Source organism: Nannospalax galili, unplaced genomic scaffold (genome assembly GCF_000622305.1).
Source record: "Nannospalax galili isolate Female #2095 unplaced genomic scaffold, S.galili_v1.0 scaffold8, whole genome shotgun sequence".
Taxonomy (NCBI): Eukaryota; Metazoa; Chordata; class Mammalia; order Rodentia; family Spalacidae; genus Nannospalax; species Nannospalax galili.
Window position 1 is genome coordinate 1,336,306 of NW_008358318.1, and position 16,516 is coordinate 1,352,821.

Genomic DNA, 16,516 nt, shown 5'->3' on the forward strand with positions numbered 1-16,516 from the left:
TACTCTGACCAGTATCAACTTGGGAGGAAAAGGTTTATTTGGCTTATAACTCCCAAGTCACAGTTCATCAGGGAGCCCAAGGTAGGAACTCAGGGCAGGAACCTGGAGGCAGGAGCTGGAGCACAGGCCATGGAGGAATGCTGCTTATTGGCTTACTCCCCTGGTCCCTGCTCAGCCTGCTTTCTTATGCAACACAGGCCCACCTGCCCAGGGATGGCACCACCCACAGTGGGCTGGGCCCTCCCTCCCACATCCCCCAACAGTCAAGAAGATGCCCCACAGACATGGCCACAGGCCAGTTCAATGAAGGCAATTCTTCAATTGACACTCCCAGGTGTGTCAAATTGACACTAAAGCTATCTATCACAGAAGGAAAACAAGGTGCACGTTAAACCATCTCAAGAACTTTCTTTTCCCATCACCAGGTACCGTGAATGTATATGCAACATATATAAATTTTTTCTGTGCCCTATACAACCAGTGTAAAACTGAATTATGATAGTTCATGAATTTGTTTCCTCTAGAGTGACATTTTAAACCCGTTTTTATGTTTTCATGAGCATTTAGCATGATTACAATTCTGTAAATATTGAGTGAATGAAATTAACTATCTTATACTTGGGTTTTGTTTTTGTTTTTGTTTTTGTTTTTTTGGTCTTTTTGAGACAGGGTCTCCCTGTAGCCCCAGCTTTCCTGGAACTCACTATGTAGACCAGGCTGGCCTGAACTCACAGAGATCCGTCTGCCTCTGCCTCTTGAGTGCTGGGATTAAAGGCGTGCACTACCACACCCAGCATGCTTGCAGCTACTTACTATCATTCTTTTAGCGGTCAGGATCAAACTGAGAAAAGTTATTTTTTCCTTTCAAGTTCAGAGTTCTTTAATAGCTGCTCTACCTAAATTATTTAGAAACTACATCAGTTTTTGACTCTGCCTTTGTTGAAGTTTTGTGTGTGAGTTCTAATTAGAACCACAGTACTAAATTATTCAATTTTTGTTAAATACCTAAAATCAATATTCTTTTATGCTGTTACCATTAATTTTACTTAGAAATATTTCTCGCCGGGTGTGGTGGCGCACACCTTTAATCCCAGCACTCAAGAGGCAGAGGCAGGCAGATCTCTGTGAGTTCAAGGCCAGCCTGGTCTACATAGCGAGTTCCAGGTCAGCTGGGGCTACAGGGAGACCCTGTCTCAAAATGACCCAAAAAAAAAAAGAAAAATATTTCTCATGCTTTTTTTCTTTTGCAGTTTTCAAGTGTACATTCTCTTGACTCTAGGCAGCACTTCGTAGGAGAACGCTACAGAGCTACTTATTCTATTGTAACTTTGTGTCTTTTGGACAACCTTTTCTTTTTTTTTAATGTTTTGTTGTGATTTGTTTTTATTTTATGTATTCGAGTGTTTTGCCTGCATGTATGGAAGTGCACCCATGTCATGCAATGCCCACAGAGGCCAGAAAAGGGCATTGGATTACCTTGAACTGGAGATAACAGTTGTCAGCTGTCTTGTGGCTGCTGGGAGCTGAACCCAGGGCCTCTGCAAGAGTAGCCAGTGTTCTTAACTGCTGAGCCCGCTCTTCAGTTCCAAGCCAACCTTTTCTTTTCTGGGGGCGGGGGTTCTTTTTGAGACAGGGTCTTCCTATACCCCCAGCTGGCCTGGAACTCACTATGTAGACCAGGCTGGCCTCAAACTCAAGAGATCCACCTGCCTCTAACTCGCAAGTGCTGGAACTAAAGGAATGCACCAGCCTTTTCTTTTTTTCTTCCTTCCCTCAGCCCCTGACAGCTATCCTGTGCTCTCCACATCTGCATGTTTGACCTCTTTCCATGTATAAGTGAGATTATGCAGTGTTTGTTTTTCTTAACCCACCTTATTTCACTTAGCATAGTATCTTCCAGCTTTACCCATGTTGTTACAGATGACACAAACTCCTTTTTTTTGTTTTTGGTCTTTTTGAGACATGGTCTCCTTCTAGCCCCATAGAACTTGCTATGTAGACCAGGCTGACCTTAATCTCACAGTGATCCACCTTCCTCTGCTTCCCAAGTGCTGGGATCAAAAGTCTGTACTACCATGCTAGGCACAAATTCCTTTTTTTTTTTAAATTTAATGTATATGGGTGTATTGCTTGCATGTAGGTGGGTGCACCCATGTCATGCAGTGCCCTTGAAGGTCAGAAGAGGGCGTCAGATCCCCTGGAACTGGAGTTACAGATGGTTAGCCACCTTGTGGGTGCTGGGAATCGAACCTGGGTCCTCTGCAAGAGCAGTCAGCACTCTTAACCACTCAGCCATCTCTCCAGCCCACAGATTCCTCTTTTAAAGCCAGATAGTACCTTGTTTGTGTATGGACCCGCTTGTCTATGTCACATTTTCTTTATCCATTTATCTGTTGATGGATTCTGTATATTGGCTTAGATAATCTTGAATATGAGTGTACAGATATCTCTTTGACTGGTTAATTTAATTTCTTGTGAATATACCCAGAAATGGGAATGCTTGGTCATCTGTCCTAGTTTGCTTTCTGTTGCTGTGATAACCATCATGTCTAAAGCATCTTGGAGAGGAAAGTTTTGTTTCATCTTAGAAATTATAGTCCATCATTGAGGGAAGCCAATGGAAGAACTTAAATCAGACACCACAGAGGAATGCCCTGACTTGCTCATCTACCTTTCTTATACAGCCCAGGCCCACTGGCCCAGGGATGGCACTGCCCACAGTAGGCAGAGCCCTTCCCTATCAATCAGCAATCAAGAAAATACCCCACAGACAAGCCCACAGGCTAATCTGATGGAGGAAATTCCTCAATTCAGGTTCTCTTTTTCAGATGTATCAGGTTGACAACCAAGATTAGCCATCACGAACCTACCCATCAACTTTGACATAAACATATTGTTACACCGTAACCTTTCCTTTCTTGTCTTCAAGATATTATGTTAATGTCATAACATAAAAATACAGTACAGCTTTAAAAGTCAGATCAAAACCAAAGTCCAGCAGTGAAAATAGCTCAGTGTCTGACATCTGGGACTCACTTATTCCCCTCTAAGCTCCAAAGGGCTTGGGCAGTCTTACATCTCCATCTCTGCCACCAGCACCACATGTAGCTTATCTCCTAGGCTCAGGTTGGTTCCACTCCACACTGTCCTCGGTGGACATCCCACAGTCCTGGCATCTTTAGTATGCAGGAGTCTTCATTGCAGCTGAGGTGGCACCTGCACCAATGGCCTCCTGGCCTCTTTATGGGGACGCCAACCCTGTCACTTGTTGCCAAGCCTCAGCTACTCTTCATGACCCCTTCATACCTTCAGAACTTGCACCATGTGGGAGACTATCACATTACCACGTTTGGCTGCCAGCTTGAGATTCAGCCTTGGGCCCCCTCCCCACTCCAGACCACAGCTTCTATGTGCTGACTCTGAAGAAATACTTCCCAGAAGATTTCACCTCCATGATGCTAATTTCTTGTTAGTCACAGCTGATTTTGCAGCTCCAGCTAACCAGCATCCATTGTCCAAGAAAGGGTTTCACTTCCACAGATTAATATAAAATATTACATGAATGTCTCTGATAGTGTCTTTGAGGGATTTTTACTTCTTCTGTAACTTTACAAGTCAGGCCTCTACTATCTACATTTCTTTCAACATTCATCCAGTTCCTATAGAACAGCCTCCCTCATTAAGCTCTGAGTACTCAGTGGCTTTTGTCTAGTTTGTTTCTTCAATGTTGTGACAAAATACTCTGACCACTACCAACTTGGGTAGGAAAGGGTTTATTTAGCTTACATATCCTGGGTCACAGTTGATCCAGGAGCCCAAGGTAGGAACTCAGGGCAGGAACCTGGAGGCAGGAGCTGGAGCACAGGCCATAGAGGAGTTCTGCTTACTGTCTTGCTCTCCTGGTCCCTGCTCAGCTTTCTTTCTTATGCAACACAGGCCCACCTGTCCAGGGATGGCACCACCCACAGTGGGCTGGGCCCTCCCACATCACTCACAATCAAGAAGGTGCCCCATGGACATGGCCACAGGCCAGTCCAATGAAGGCAGTTCCCCAATTGAGGCTCCCTCAACCCAGGTGTATCAAGTTGACACTAAAGCTATCCAGCACAATTGACCCCTTGTCAACTTGACATACAAGCATCACTATTAAACCATAACCTTTTCAATTCTTGTCCCTAAGATATGTTAACATTAATATCACAATATAAGAGAGTACAACCTTAAAAACCCCACAGTCCTTAAAAAAATCCACCTAAAAGGCCATAGTCTTTTAAAAGTCTCTTAACCATGGGCTTCTGTAAAATCCAAAACAAGCACTATCTTACTTCAAAGGGAAGAATCGGGCACACTTAAGCAAAATCAAAGTACAGCAAAGTAGTTCAAGGCTGGACATCTGGGATTTACTCACAATCTTCTGGGCTCCAAAGGGTTCTGGCAGTTCCACTGCTCTGACTCTGCAATCCACAGCACACTCAGCTCATCTCGCAGATGCAGGCCAGCTCCATTCTACACCTACTGCTGTCCTTGGTGGTCGTCCCATGGTCCCGGCATCTCCAAAAAGCTAGGGTCTCCACTGAAACTGAGGCTACACCTTCACCAGTGGCCTCTTCTGGCCTCTCAGGGTGCAATGCCTCAGATTCTCTCCATGACCCCTTCAGTCCTGGGATCTTCACTGCAACTGAAGCTGCACTTTCACCTATGGCCTTTCCTGGCCTCTCAGAGTGCCAAGCCTCAGCTGCTCTCTATGACCCCTTCATACTTTCAACACCAGAACCGTTCGAGAGACTCTTACACATTACCAAGTCCTGCTTTCAGCTAGAGACAGAGGCTTGGGTCCCCTCTCAACCACAGCTTCTGTGTGCAGAACCTGAGGAAATGCTTCCCAGAGGATTTCACCAAGGTGATGCTGGTCTCTTGTTTCAGCCCCTACTAACCATCAGTTGTCCCAGAAAAGCAAAGGTTTTGCTTCAGGTTCTGGTCTCTTCTTAATCACAGCTGATTCTTCAGCCTCAGCTGACCAGAACCCACAGATTCTCAGTTCAAAATCTCAAACAGCCCTGATAGCCTGTGCTTCCCTTTGAAACTTCACAAGCCAGGCCTCCATTGCCCACAGCTCTTTCAAAACTGTTCCAAGTTCCACAGCAACAAACTCTAAGCACTCAATGGCTTATCCAGCCCAAAGTTCTAAACGCTTCCACAATCCTCCCAAAAATACCAAGATCAGGTCTGTCATAGCAATATCCCACTCTCTGGTACCAATTTCTGTCCTAGTTTGTTTCTTCATTGCTGTGACAAAATACTCTGACCACTACCAACTTGGGGAGGAAAGGGTTTATTTAGCTTACATATCCCAGGTCACAGTTCATCCAGGAGCCCAAGGTAGGAACTCAGGGCAGGAACCTGGAGGCAGGAGCTGGAGCACAGGCCATGGAGGAATGCTGCTTTACTGGCTTGCTCCCCTGGTCCCTGCTCAGCCTGCTTTCTTATGCAACACAGGCCCACCTGCCCAGGGATGGCACCACCCACAGTGGGCTGGGCCCTCCCACATCACTCACAATCAAGAAGGTGCCCCATGGACATGGCCACAGGCCAGTCCAATGAAGGCAGTTCCCCAATTGAGGCTCCCTCAACCCAGGTGTGTCAAGTTGACACTAAAGCTATCTAGCACAGCTTTCTTAGCCCAAAGTTCTAATATCCTTCACAATGCCCCCCAAAACAAAATGGTCAGCTCCATCTCAGCAAGATCTCACTCTTTGGTACCAATTTCTCTTCTAATTTGCCTTTTGTTGCTGTGATAAAACACTGACCAGGGTGCTGGAGAGTTGGTTCAGTGGTTAAGAGCACTGGCAGTTTTTGCAGAGGACCCCGGGGTTCAATTCCCAGTACCCACATGTTGGCTAACAACTGCTTTATAACTCCAACTCTAGTACCATGGGATCTATCGCCCTCTTCTGACCTCTGTGGGCATTGCATGACATGGTACACTTATATTTTATTTTTATTTTATGTGTATGAGTGTATTGCTTGCATGCATATAGGTGCACTTGTGTCATGCAATGCCTGTGGAGGTCAGAAGAGGGTGTTAGAGCCCCTGGAACTGGAGTTGTAGACTGTTGATAACCACTATGTTGGTGTTGGGATACAAACCTGGATCCTCTACAAGAGCAGCCAGTGCTCTTAACCTCTGAGCCATCCCCCTAACCCCCAAAATAAAATATTTTAAAACACTGACCAAAATCAACTTGGAGGAGGAAAGGGCTTATTTCATCTTAGAGTCCACCACTGAGGGAAGCCAAGGCAGAACCATGGAGGAATGCTGCTTATTAGTTAGCTTCCCTTGGCTTGCTCAGCTGTCTTATACAACCCAGGACCACCTATCCAGGCATGGTACCTCCCACAGTGGGCTGGGCTCTCCTTCATCAATCAGTAATCAAGAAAATGCCCCACAGACATGCCCACAGCCCTGTCTAAAGGAGGAAATTCCTTAATTCAGGTTCCCTTCCAGGTGTGTAAAGTTGACAACCAAGATTAGTCAAGATTTTATTTTTTTTATTCACCTCCATAATGGCTGTATTAATTTACATTACCACTAACACTGTATATCAGTTTCCTTTTATATGTACTTGCCAACAATTTTCACCTGCTTTAGTCTTTTAGCCATTCTAATGGGTCTGAGATAACACCTCATTGTGGTTTTTACATTTCCTTGGCGATTTGTGATAGTAAGTAGTTTTTCTTAAACTTATTGGCCATTTGTATGCTTTCTTTCAAGAAACCTCTACTCAGATCTTTTGCCCAACTCTTGGTTGTAGTATTTGCTTTCTTACTATAGAGTATGTATATTTAGAGTATTAACCTTTCAGATGTATGGATTACACATATTTTCTCCTGTTTCATAAGTCGTCCCTTCACACTGTTGATTCCTGTGTTCTGCAGAAGCTTTTTAGTTTGATGCAATCATGTTTGTCTAGTTTTGGTTCTGTTGCATATCAAAAGATGTCTCAGACCAATATCAATAATTTTTTCGTTATACTATTTGTCTAGTGTTGAATCCCCTGGAACTGGAGCTACAAACAGTTGCTATCTGCCATGTGGGCACTGGGAATGGAACCCAGGTCCTCTGCAAGAGCATTCAGTGCTCTTAACTGCTGAGTCATCTCTCGAGCTCCTGTCTAGTGAATTTATAGCTTCTGGTCTTATGTTTAAGTATTTAATCTATTTAGAGTTGATTTTTTATATGGTATTGAAATAAGGTCCCAATTTCATTATTTTCCATGTGGATGTCTGATTTTTCTCACCATCATTTGTTGAAAAGATTGTCCTTTCTCCATTATATATTTTGGTATCTTTAGCAAAGGTTGGTACTATAAATGCATGGGTTTGCTTCTCAGCTCTTTATTCCATTAATCTGTATGTAGTTATATTTACTCATTAGTCTATTCCATTGGTCTAGTTTTCTGCTGATATAAGTTTTTATTACTGTAGGTTTGTGGCACATTCTGTAATCAGTGTGATAAACTTTTGAGGAAAGATATAGCTGCATTCTTTTTTTCATATCTTTATTATTTTATGTGTATGTGTATATTGCCTGTATGTATGTAAGTGCACCCATGTCATGCAGTGTCCACAGAGGTCAGAAGATGGTGTTAGATCTCCTGGAACTGGAGTTACAGATAGTTGTTAGCTGCCATATGGGTGCTGGGATTTGAATCCTGGTCTTCTGCAAGAACAGCCCATGCTCTTAACTGCTGAGCCATCTCTAGCCCACAGCTGTGTTCCTTTTAAAAATATTTTTATCAATGCTTTGTTCATTTTTCTCAAGATTGCTTTGACTCTTGGAAGTCTTTTGTAGCTCTGTGTAAAATTTAGGATTTTTTTCTTTTTCTGTGAAAAATTTTACTAGAATTTTTGTTTGTCTTTAGTGGAATTTTGATAGGAATTTCACTGAATCTAGATGCTTTCGGTCTATGAACATTTTAGCTGTGTTCTCTCATCCACAAACACAAGATATCTTTCTGTTTGTTTGTTACCTTTTTCTAAATGCTTATGTGTCTGCCTGAGTGAGTTTATCTGCAGGTGTCCTCAGAGGCCAGAAAAGAGCATCAAATCCCCTGAAGCTGGAGTTGTGGTTGTGGGCTGCCTGATGTGGTTGCTGGGAATCAAACCCAGGTCCTCTGCAATAGAGCAGCCAGTGCTCTTAACTGCTGTACCATCTCTTCAGCCTTTATTCATGTTATCTTTAATATCTTTTGTCAGTATTCTGTAGTTTACAGTGTACAAATCTTTCATTTTCTTGGTTAAATTTATTCTCAAGTTTGTTTTTGATGCCATTGTAAATACCATTGTTTGCCAGATTTCTTTTTGGGGTAGTTAGTTCATTGTTAGTGTACAGTGTTTTTCCCTATGTTAAATTTTGCTTCCTGAGGTTTTACTGCCGACTTAAGTATTTTTTTAATATTATTTTTATTTTATGTGTCTGAGTATATTAACACATGTATATAAGTATATATAAGTGCACCTGTATCGTACACTGCCTGTTTAGGTCAGAAGAGGACGCCAGATTCCCCTGGAACTAGAGTTAGGCTGGTTGTTAGTGGCCATGTGGGTACTTGGTCTTCTGCAAGAACAGCCAGTGCTCTTAGCCACTGAGCCATCTCTAGAACCCGATGAGTAAAAATTTTAATAAAAAAAAAATAAGGTTCCTTCCTGAGGGCAGGAGTTATGGCCTCCTTGCTCCTATTATCTGGAGCTGTGGTTCCCTCCCAGCAACCTGGAATTGAGGTCCCCTCCTGTGATTCTGGAACTCTGGTCCCCTCCTGTAAGGTGGGGCTGTGGGTCCCCTCCTGTGAGCTATTGACCTCTCCCATGAGCTGAAGTTCTGGTCTCCTTCCATGAACCTAGTCCTGTGGTCCCCTCTTGACAGTAGAACTGTGATCCCCTCACATGAGCCTGGAGCTGTGGTCCTCTACCTTGAGTCTTGGTTCCATATTCCTCTGGTGGTAGACTGATGGTGGAGCAGAGTGGGGGATGGAGGACTTCCTGATGCTGGGCAGAAGTTTCAGCCTTCTCTGTGACTGCATTCCCCATAACCTCCTCCCCTAAGGTCCCAAGTTGTGTCTGGAAGTGGCTTTGCCTCTCTGTTGGTATTATGCAGGGGACAGGGGAGGTCTCTGCCATTTGTAGATTCTGGTCTTGAGAGAACCAGTTCTCTAGAATGGACCTCCCACCTCCCCTGAGGTCCAGCTGTGGTCTTCACTCCACACATGGACCTAGGCATCCAGGCCTTGATACTGAACCTTTCCCATTCCCAAGCATTATTTTTCTATTACTCTGCAGCCCAGTGTATCTTCACCTGTTCCCTATGGAAAATGCAAAACACCTAATTGAACTTTTAGAGATAAAAATCACAGTCTTGGAAGTTAAGAAAAAGAAAAAGAGGCCTGGAGAGATGGTTCAGCAGTTAAGAACACTGACTGTTCTTGCTGAAGGCCTGGGTTCAAATCCTCAGTTATCAGCTTTGCTTTTTGAGCCAGTATCTCTCAATGGCCTGGAACTCATTTAGTCTAGACTGGCTGGCCAGCAAGCCCTAAGGATCTGCTTGTCTTCATGACTGTCCCTTCACACTCCCCCCCCACAGTACTGAGATTATAGGTATACATTACCACACTGGCTTTTCCTTTTTATTATTTATTTATTTACTTACTTACTTATTTATTTTTAAATTTTTTAAACCTCCTCAGTGCTGGGAATTGAATTTAGGGCCTCACACATGCTAGGCAGATGCTCTACCATTGAGCATTCCCAAGCTCACATCAGTTTTTTTTTTTTTAACTTGGGCTCTGGAGGTCAAATCAGGCCCTCATGCTTCCATAGCTACCTACTGAGCTATCTCCCCACATCAAAAACTGGTTCTTTGACAACCAAACTGAGGGAAAAATTTTGTACACATGAGCATATAAGTAATTGACCACACGGCCAGGCATGATGGCACACACCTTTAATCCCAGCACTCGGGAGGCAGAGGCAAGTGGATTCAAGGCCAGCCTGGTCTACCTAGTGAGTTCCAGGACAGCTACAGGGAGACCCTGTCTCAAAAAGACCAAAAAAAGTAAAAATAAAAATAAAAATAATTGACCACACAACTTCATTATAGATTGGGATTAGCAAAATAGCCAAGTTACCATCAGCATAAGGAGGCAGGGGAGCACTGTGGCTAGATTGGAAATGCTAACCAGCCTGTAGTGCTCAGCTGGCTCCGGAGAATTTCCCACAAAGACAGAACTTCCCAAGGCTTCTAGCACTCTCTTAATCTTATGAAGAATTTGTTAATCTTTTTATTCACACCTGCAAATTCCTAGATCCTTCCTAAGATTTGAATTCCTTTGTAGCTTCTTTTTCATCCTCCCTGTTTATAACCAGTCTATCTTCAGTTATCTGCATCTCCTAGGTCCATTTTCTTCCTTTGGCTTCCTAACAACCAGCCATGATGATTGTCTCTGTTTGCATATTTGTTAAGAAAATAAGCATTTCCCATTTTCCCTCAATACTCAACTCTGTCTCCAGATGTGTAAGAACTTGGCCCCCAGTCCAGAGTAATTCTACTTGACACCAGAGGTTCTTCTGCCATCTGGCCATTCTATCATTCACTTAAATTTTGACACTGTCTAATTGGAAAGAGGATCAGATCCTACAGATTGAGGGCTCAGTTCCCTAAGATTCCCCACACTTCAGATGCAGACTCAAGACCTAGCTTGTCACATGTCCCTCAAACCCACTGGCCATAAATTGTGATTCCTATAACTCTCTTCCTCTTGTTGGGCTAACTCATTAGACTAGGTTTCAGAAGTCCTGGAATATTTTACATTTGCATGTTTATTGTAAAGGATATTTATTACACAGGATACATTTGCACAGCCAGATGGAATAGATGGGCAGAACAGATGCGTATGGCGCAGAGTGTGGTTTCCATACTGTGTTCAGGTGTTCCTTTCAGGAACCTCCAAGTGCTCAGCAGCCTGGTAGCTCTTAAACATTGGAGGTCTTATGAAGGCTTCTTTATGTAGGTGTGATTGATCAAACCATTGACTGTTGGTGTTAATCTCAACCTTAGGCTGTCTTCCCCTCCCCAGAGTGGGAATGGGCTTGATTTTTTTGGTGCACAGTCCCTGTCCTGAAGCTCTCAGTGGATCTGTGAGCTACTAGTCATCTCCTTACTATACAAAAAATACTCTGGTTGGGCATCCTGATCACACAAGTTTCATACAATGACAGCACTTGGAAGCCTGAGGCAAGAAGATTGAGAGTTTGAGGTCACCCTGGGCAACAGAGAGAGAGAGAGAGAGAGACTGTCTCAAAACCAGCCAAGGAAAGAAAGAGAAAGGGAGAAAGGAAATGAACATTGTGGAAATTCTAAGGATTTTACGGGCTATGCACCAGGATCCAGGAACAGAGATCAAATATATGTCTACCACGATGTTATGACCTTGAATTCTATTCACTACCTAATGTGTAATACTTGTTTATGTGTTTGTTTGTTTTTTCCATCTTTGAAAAGGCCAAAGGCAATTTTTGTCATGACTCAATACCTGACACCAAGATGGCAGAGTGGGAGTCCAGGAAATGCTCTTAGATTGAATTGAGCACCTGGCCCACCTCCTTCCTCTTCTTTTGCCTTTGTGAATTCTGTCCTTTAAGAATTCACCTGTTCTAAACTAGGCGTGGTGGTGCACACCTTTAATCCCAGGCAGATCTCTTGGAGGCCAGCCTGGCCTGGTCTACATAGTGAGTTCCAGGACAGCTGGGTTACAGGGAGACCCTGTAAAAAAAAAAAAAAAAAAAAAAAAAAAAAAAAAAAAAAAAAAGAATTCATCTGTTTTGGGGCTGGAGAGAGGGCTCATCGGTTAAGAACACTGGCTGCTCTTGAAGAGGACCCAGGTTTGAATCCCAGCACCCACATAGCAGCTAACAACTGTCTGTAACTCCAGTTCCAGTGGATCCAACAGCCTCTTCTGACCTCTGAGGGCATTGCATGACATAGGTGCACTTACCTACATGCAGGCAGTACACAAATACACATAAAATAAAAATTATAAATAAAATATTTTTAAAAAAAGAATTCACTTGTTCTTACAGGGAAGTAGTCGCTGGTAAGTGGCCCGTGATCCAGTAAATAACCCCACATCCATGCATATTTAAAGCAGTCCTAAAGCATATGAAATAAATAGATGCTTTTTGGAGGGATACTCTTCCAAAAAACAAAGTAACCAAATTCACCTGTCTATGAATCTTTCCTGCCTTTGCAGTCCATCTTTATTTCTGAAGTCTCGCTATATTCACAAGCTGCACCAAGCAGGGATCTGTACAGAATCTGCAATATTGGGTGTCCAGTGCATTTATGTAATATATTAGATAGTATAGAAATGCTACTTAAGATAGCAATAGTAAATGTTTACTCAGTGCTTGCTGTGGTAAGGTACAATGCTAGTCTTTAAGGCAACAAAGATAGATAGTTCCTTTAAGGAACTGTAGCAGGGGGGTGGGGTCAGAAGACATGCATTTGCTTAAGTGGTGGGTTTTATAAGGAAGGGTTTCCCCTACTTTTGATTTTTTTGAGGATTTCATAAATTAATACATTGTATTTGTGTCATTTCTACCCCCTCTAACCTCCCATGTTCAGCCCAGCTACCCCCCTCTCAAATTCATTACCTCTTCAATAATTATTTCTGTTTCACACCCCCCAAGTCCAATTAATATTGCTGTTATCTGCATTTGTTTAGGGCTGACCACTTAGAATTGGGGTCTCATCTCTGAAACAGAACAAAACAGAGCAAAAACCTGGTTCTCCCTCAGCAGCCACTGACTGCCTGTAACTTCACACAGAGGAGTTTGAGTGGGTCTGTGAAAATTCCCTCCATTCATGTATGCATATCATCAGGTGTGGTCTTTGCAGATCTTACACAGGCACCCATGTTGTTGAGAGTTCATGGAAGCAACATCCAAGTCCTGTCCAATGTTCCCTGTGCCTTAGGTGTAGGGGTCATGTTATAGATGTCCCATTTGGGGCTGGGTACTTTACAGCTACTTACTCCCTGCATTTTCACCAATTGTGGATCTCTGTAACCATCTCCATCTGCTGTAAAAAGAAGCTTCTTTGATGAGATATGAGAGCTGCACTTACGGGAGAAGGATGAACATTTTGAAGGCAGTTGGAAGCTTTAGTAATATGATGGTAATAGGTTTTTCTCCATGGACTATGCCTTTCCAGCCACAGGTTCTTTGTTAGGTTTATAGTATCAGGCATGAGTTCTCTCCAAGTGAAAGGACATTAATTTCCCCTTGCTTTTGAGACAGGGTCTTTACTATGTATCTCAGGATAGCTTTTCATTCCATCACCTTCCTGCCTCAGCCTTTCAAGTGCTGGGATTACAGGTTTGTGCCACTATACCTGGCCTATAAGGAATGTGGGTAATAATGAAGTTAAAGCAGGAAAAAGTGACACTTAGAGGCAACTTGAAGGACATTGAAGGACAATGATAGTGATGTCAACAATTTGGGAGGCACAGGAAAGCATGAGTCAGAAGAAAGATCAGTTTCTCCTGGTGTCCACCAAGGATTAGCTACTCCTGGAAACCGGAATGCCACAAAATGCATGAAAGCATGTCCAGCCTTAAGGTCTCAGGGGATTCGAAGTTAAGCCCGTATGAGGTACCCTTTCCTGCCTACAAGATTGCTCAGGTTGGGCATCCCTAAGTCAGAGATACAAAGTGCTTCAAAATTTAAAGCTTCTGAACATGGTGTTGGCACTCACGAAGTTTTGGATTTTAGAACATTTTGAATTTGAGAACATTTTGGATTTGAGAGTGTAGTTGGTAAAATTTATGCATATAATCCAAAATTGGGGGGAAAAAGCCTGAAATCTGAAACTCCTCTTGTTCTAAACATTCTGTTAAGAGATATTCAACGCACCCGCCAAATCTGTGAGATGTGAAAGAAGAGCACCTCTTTTACTTACTCATTGTAGAGCTGTTGCTAACACTTAAATTTGTACATGTCTGGTTACCAAGAAATGCCACTGTTTGTTAGTTGCTCTAGAGAAAGCCTTGCATATGCAAAAAAATGTTCATTGAAATGGTGTCTATAAAAGTGAAGAAAAAATTCTTACTGCTGTTTTTTTTTTTTTTTTTTTTTTTTTTTGAGACAGTATCTCCTAGCCCAGGCTCTAGCCTCAAACTCTTTATCTAGTTGAAACTGACCTTGAACTTCTATTCCTCTTGCCTTCAACTTCCAAGTGCTGTTATACCCAGCAAGTGAAAAAAATTTACATGTTCATTAGTAGAACAGATAAATCACTGCATACCATACAGTGCATGATTCTGCAGTGTTTTAGTTTGCTTCCAATTGCTGTGAAAAAACACTCTGACCAAAACCAACTTGGGGAGGAAAGGGTTTATTTGGCTTACATCTCACAATTCATCACTGAGGGAGCCCAAGGAACTCGGGGCAGGAACCTGGAGGCAGGAGCTGGAGCACAGGCCATGGAGGAATGCTGCTTACTGGCTTGGTTCCCTGGCCCACACTCAGCCTGCTTTCTTATACAACAACCTGCCCAGGGGGGGCACTGCTGGGCCCTCCCACATCACTCAGCAATCAAGAAAATGCCCTACAGACATAGCCACCGGGCAGTCCAATGGAGGAAGTTCCCCAATTGAGGTTCCGTCTACCCAGGTGTGTCAAGTTGACAACTAAAGCTATCCAGCACATTCAGCAAGGTGAATGTGTCCAGTCTTCATACTTGAACATGGATAGTCCCAGAAACCTGATGTAGAGAAGAAATGTGAGAGTTGCATTTTTTTTTATTAGGATATTATTTAAAGCCCTCAGTATTCGGATGTACATGCTAATTTTTTGGAAGGCGCATACACATATGAAGGATGTGAATTAAAAGAACACCTGCCATTCTTATTTTATCTACCCCTGTCTTTCTGCTCAGGCATTTTAAAGCAAATCCTATAGTGTTTCTAAAAGATATAAACTTTAAAAATACACATATGCAGTGGATGTAGTAGTACACACCTTTATAATCCCAGTACTCAGGAGGCAGAGGCAGGAGTATCTTTTTGAGTTCCCAAGACCAGCCTGGTTTACATATTGAGTTCTAGGCTAACCGGGGCTACACAGTGAGACTCTGTCTCAAAAACAACAACCCCGAAACAAAACAAAACAAAAAACATGCAAGGGCCAACAAGATGGTTCAGCAGGTAAAAGGGATTGCCACCAAACTTGATAACCTGAGTTCAGTCCCCAGGTCCCACAGGGTAGAAGGAGAGACCAGCCCCTTAAAATTGTCCTCTGATTTCCTCACACGCACAATGGGGTGTATGTGCCCATGTGTGCATGCACACACAGACATATACACACAAAATGTAATTAAAAAAAAAACCATGCACATATATACAAATAAAGCCCTAGTACTTCCCATGCCAATGAAAAATGGTCTCTAATAAGATCTAAGGCTAATTTTGTGTTAAGTTTCTGATTATCTCAAAATTGGTTTGTTGTTTGTTTTTGACTGCTTCTCCTGTATCCCAGGCTGGCCTTAAATTTGCTACCTAGCCAAGGCGGACCTTGAACTTCTGGTTCTCCTCCCTTTACCTACTGAATTATTGTTGTTTGTTTTGGTTTTTTGTCTCTTTGTTTGAGACAAGTTCTCCCTTTGAGGCCCATGCTGACCTGAAACTCACCCCAGTCCACTTGCCTCAGCCTCCTGAGTGCTGGAATTACAATGTGAGCCACCACACGTGGTGCCAAGTTGTTTTTTTGTTTTTTTTTTTTTTTTACAAAAGTCTACACACTGTATCTGGCTTAGAATTTTCTTTTTAGAGTCTCTTTAAGAAGTGATTTTGTTTTAACAATAATGTTTTGATTTTTCCTTTCCTTTTTTATAGGTTGGAACCTTCTGAGAGTCTTGAGGAAAACCAGAGGAACCTCCTTCAGATGACTGAGAAGTTCTTCCATGCCATCATCAGCTCCTCCTCAGAATTTCCCCCTCAGCTTCGAAGTGTCTGCCACTGCTTATACCAGGTATGCTGGAAGTTAGAGATTGCCATTCTTAATCCAGAGCTAAGAGGAATACTGTGCCACAGACATTCAGCTGCTAAAGCAGTTGACTATCCTTTAGTATAAAATACATTAAGAATTGTTGAACTGACTTTGAAAGAAACTTTAGTTTTTTTCAGAGACATTTAAAAGCATTTTAAGGAAAATAAATTGGTGTTGAGGGCATCCTAAAATTCATTGATTTGGCGGCTAGAGAGATGGCTCAGTGGTTAAGAACACTGGCTGTCTTGCAGAAGACCTGGGTTTGAATCCCAGCACCCACATGGCAGCTAACAACTGTCTGTAACTCCAGTTCCAGGGGATCTGACAGCCTCTTCTGTCCTCCGCGGGCATTGCATGACACGGGTGCACTTACCTACATGCAGGCAATACACGCATACACATAAAATAAAAATAATAA

At 42.8% G+C, this 16,516-nt stretch overlaps 1 protein-coding gene across 6 annotated transcripts in view; it reads left to right on the forward strand.

Moving 5' to 3' along the window:
* The window catches only part of Nf1 (neurofibromin 1), a 314,026-nt gene that overhangs the window by 144,270 nt on the left and 153,240 nt on the right, over positions 1 to 16,516 (forward strand). For all 6 annotated transcript variants that reach the window (XM_029557899.1, XM_029557898.1, XM_029557900.1 and 3 more), the window contains exon 30: positions 15,945 to 16,080. In XM_029557899.1, coding sequence (XP_029413759.1) covers positions 15,945 to 16,080 — 136 coding nt within the window. The remainder of the gene's footprint in view (positions 1 to 15,944; positions 16,081 to 16,516) is intronic.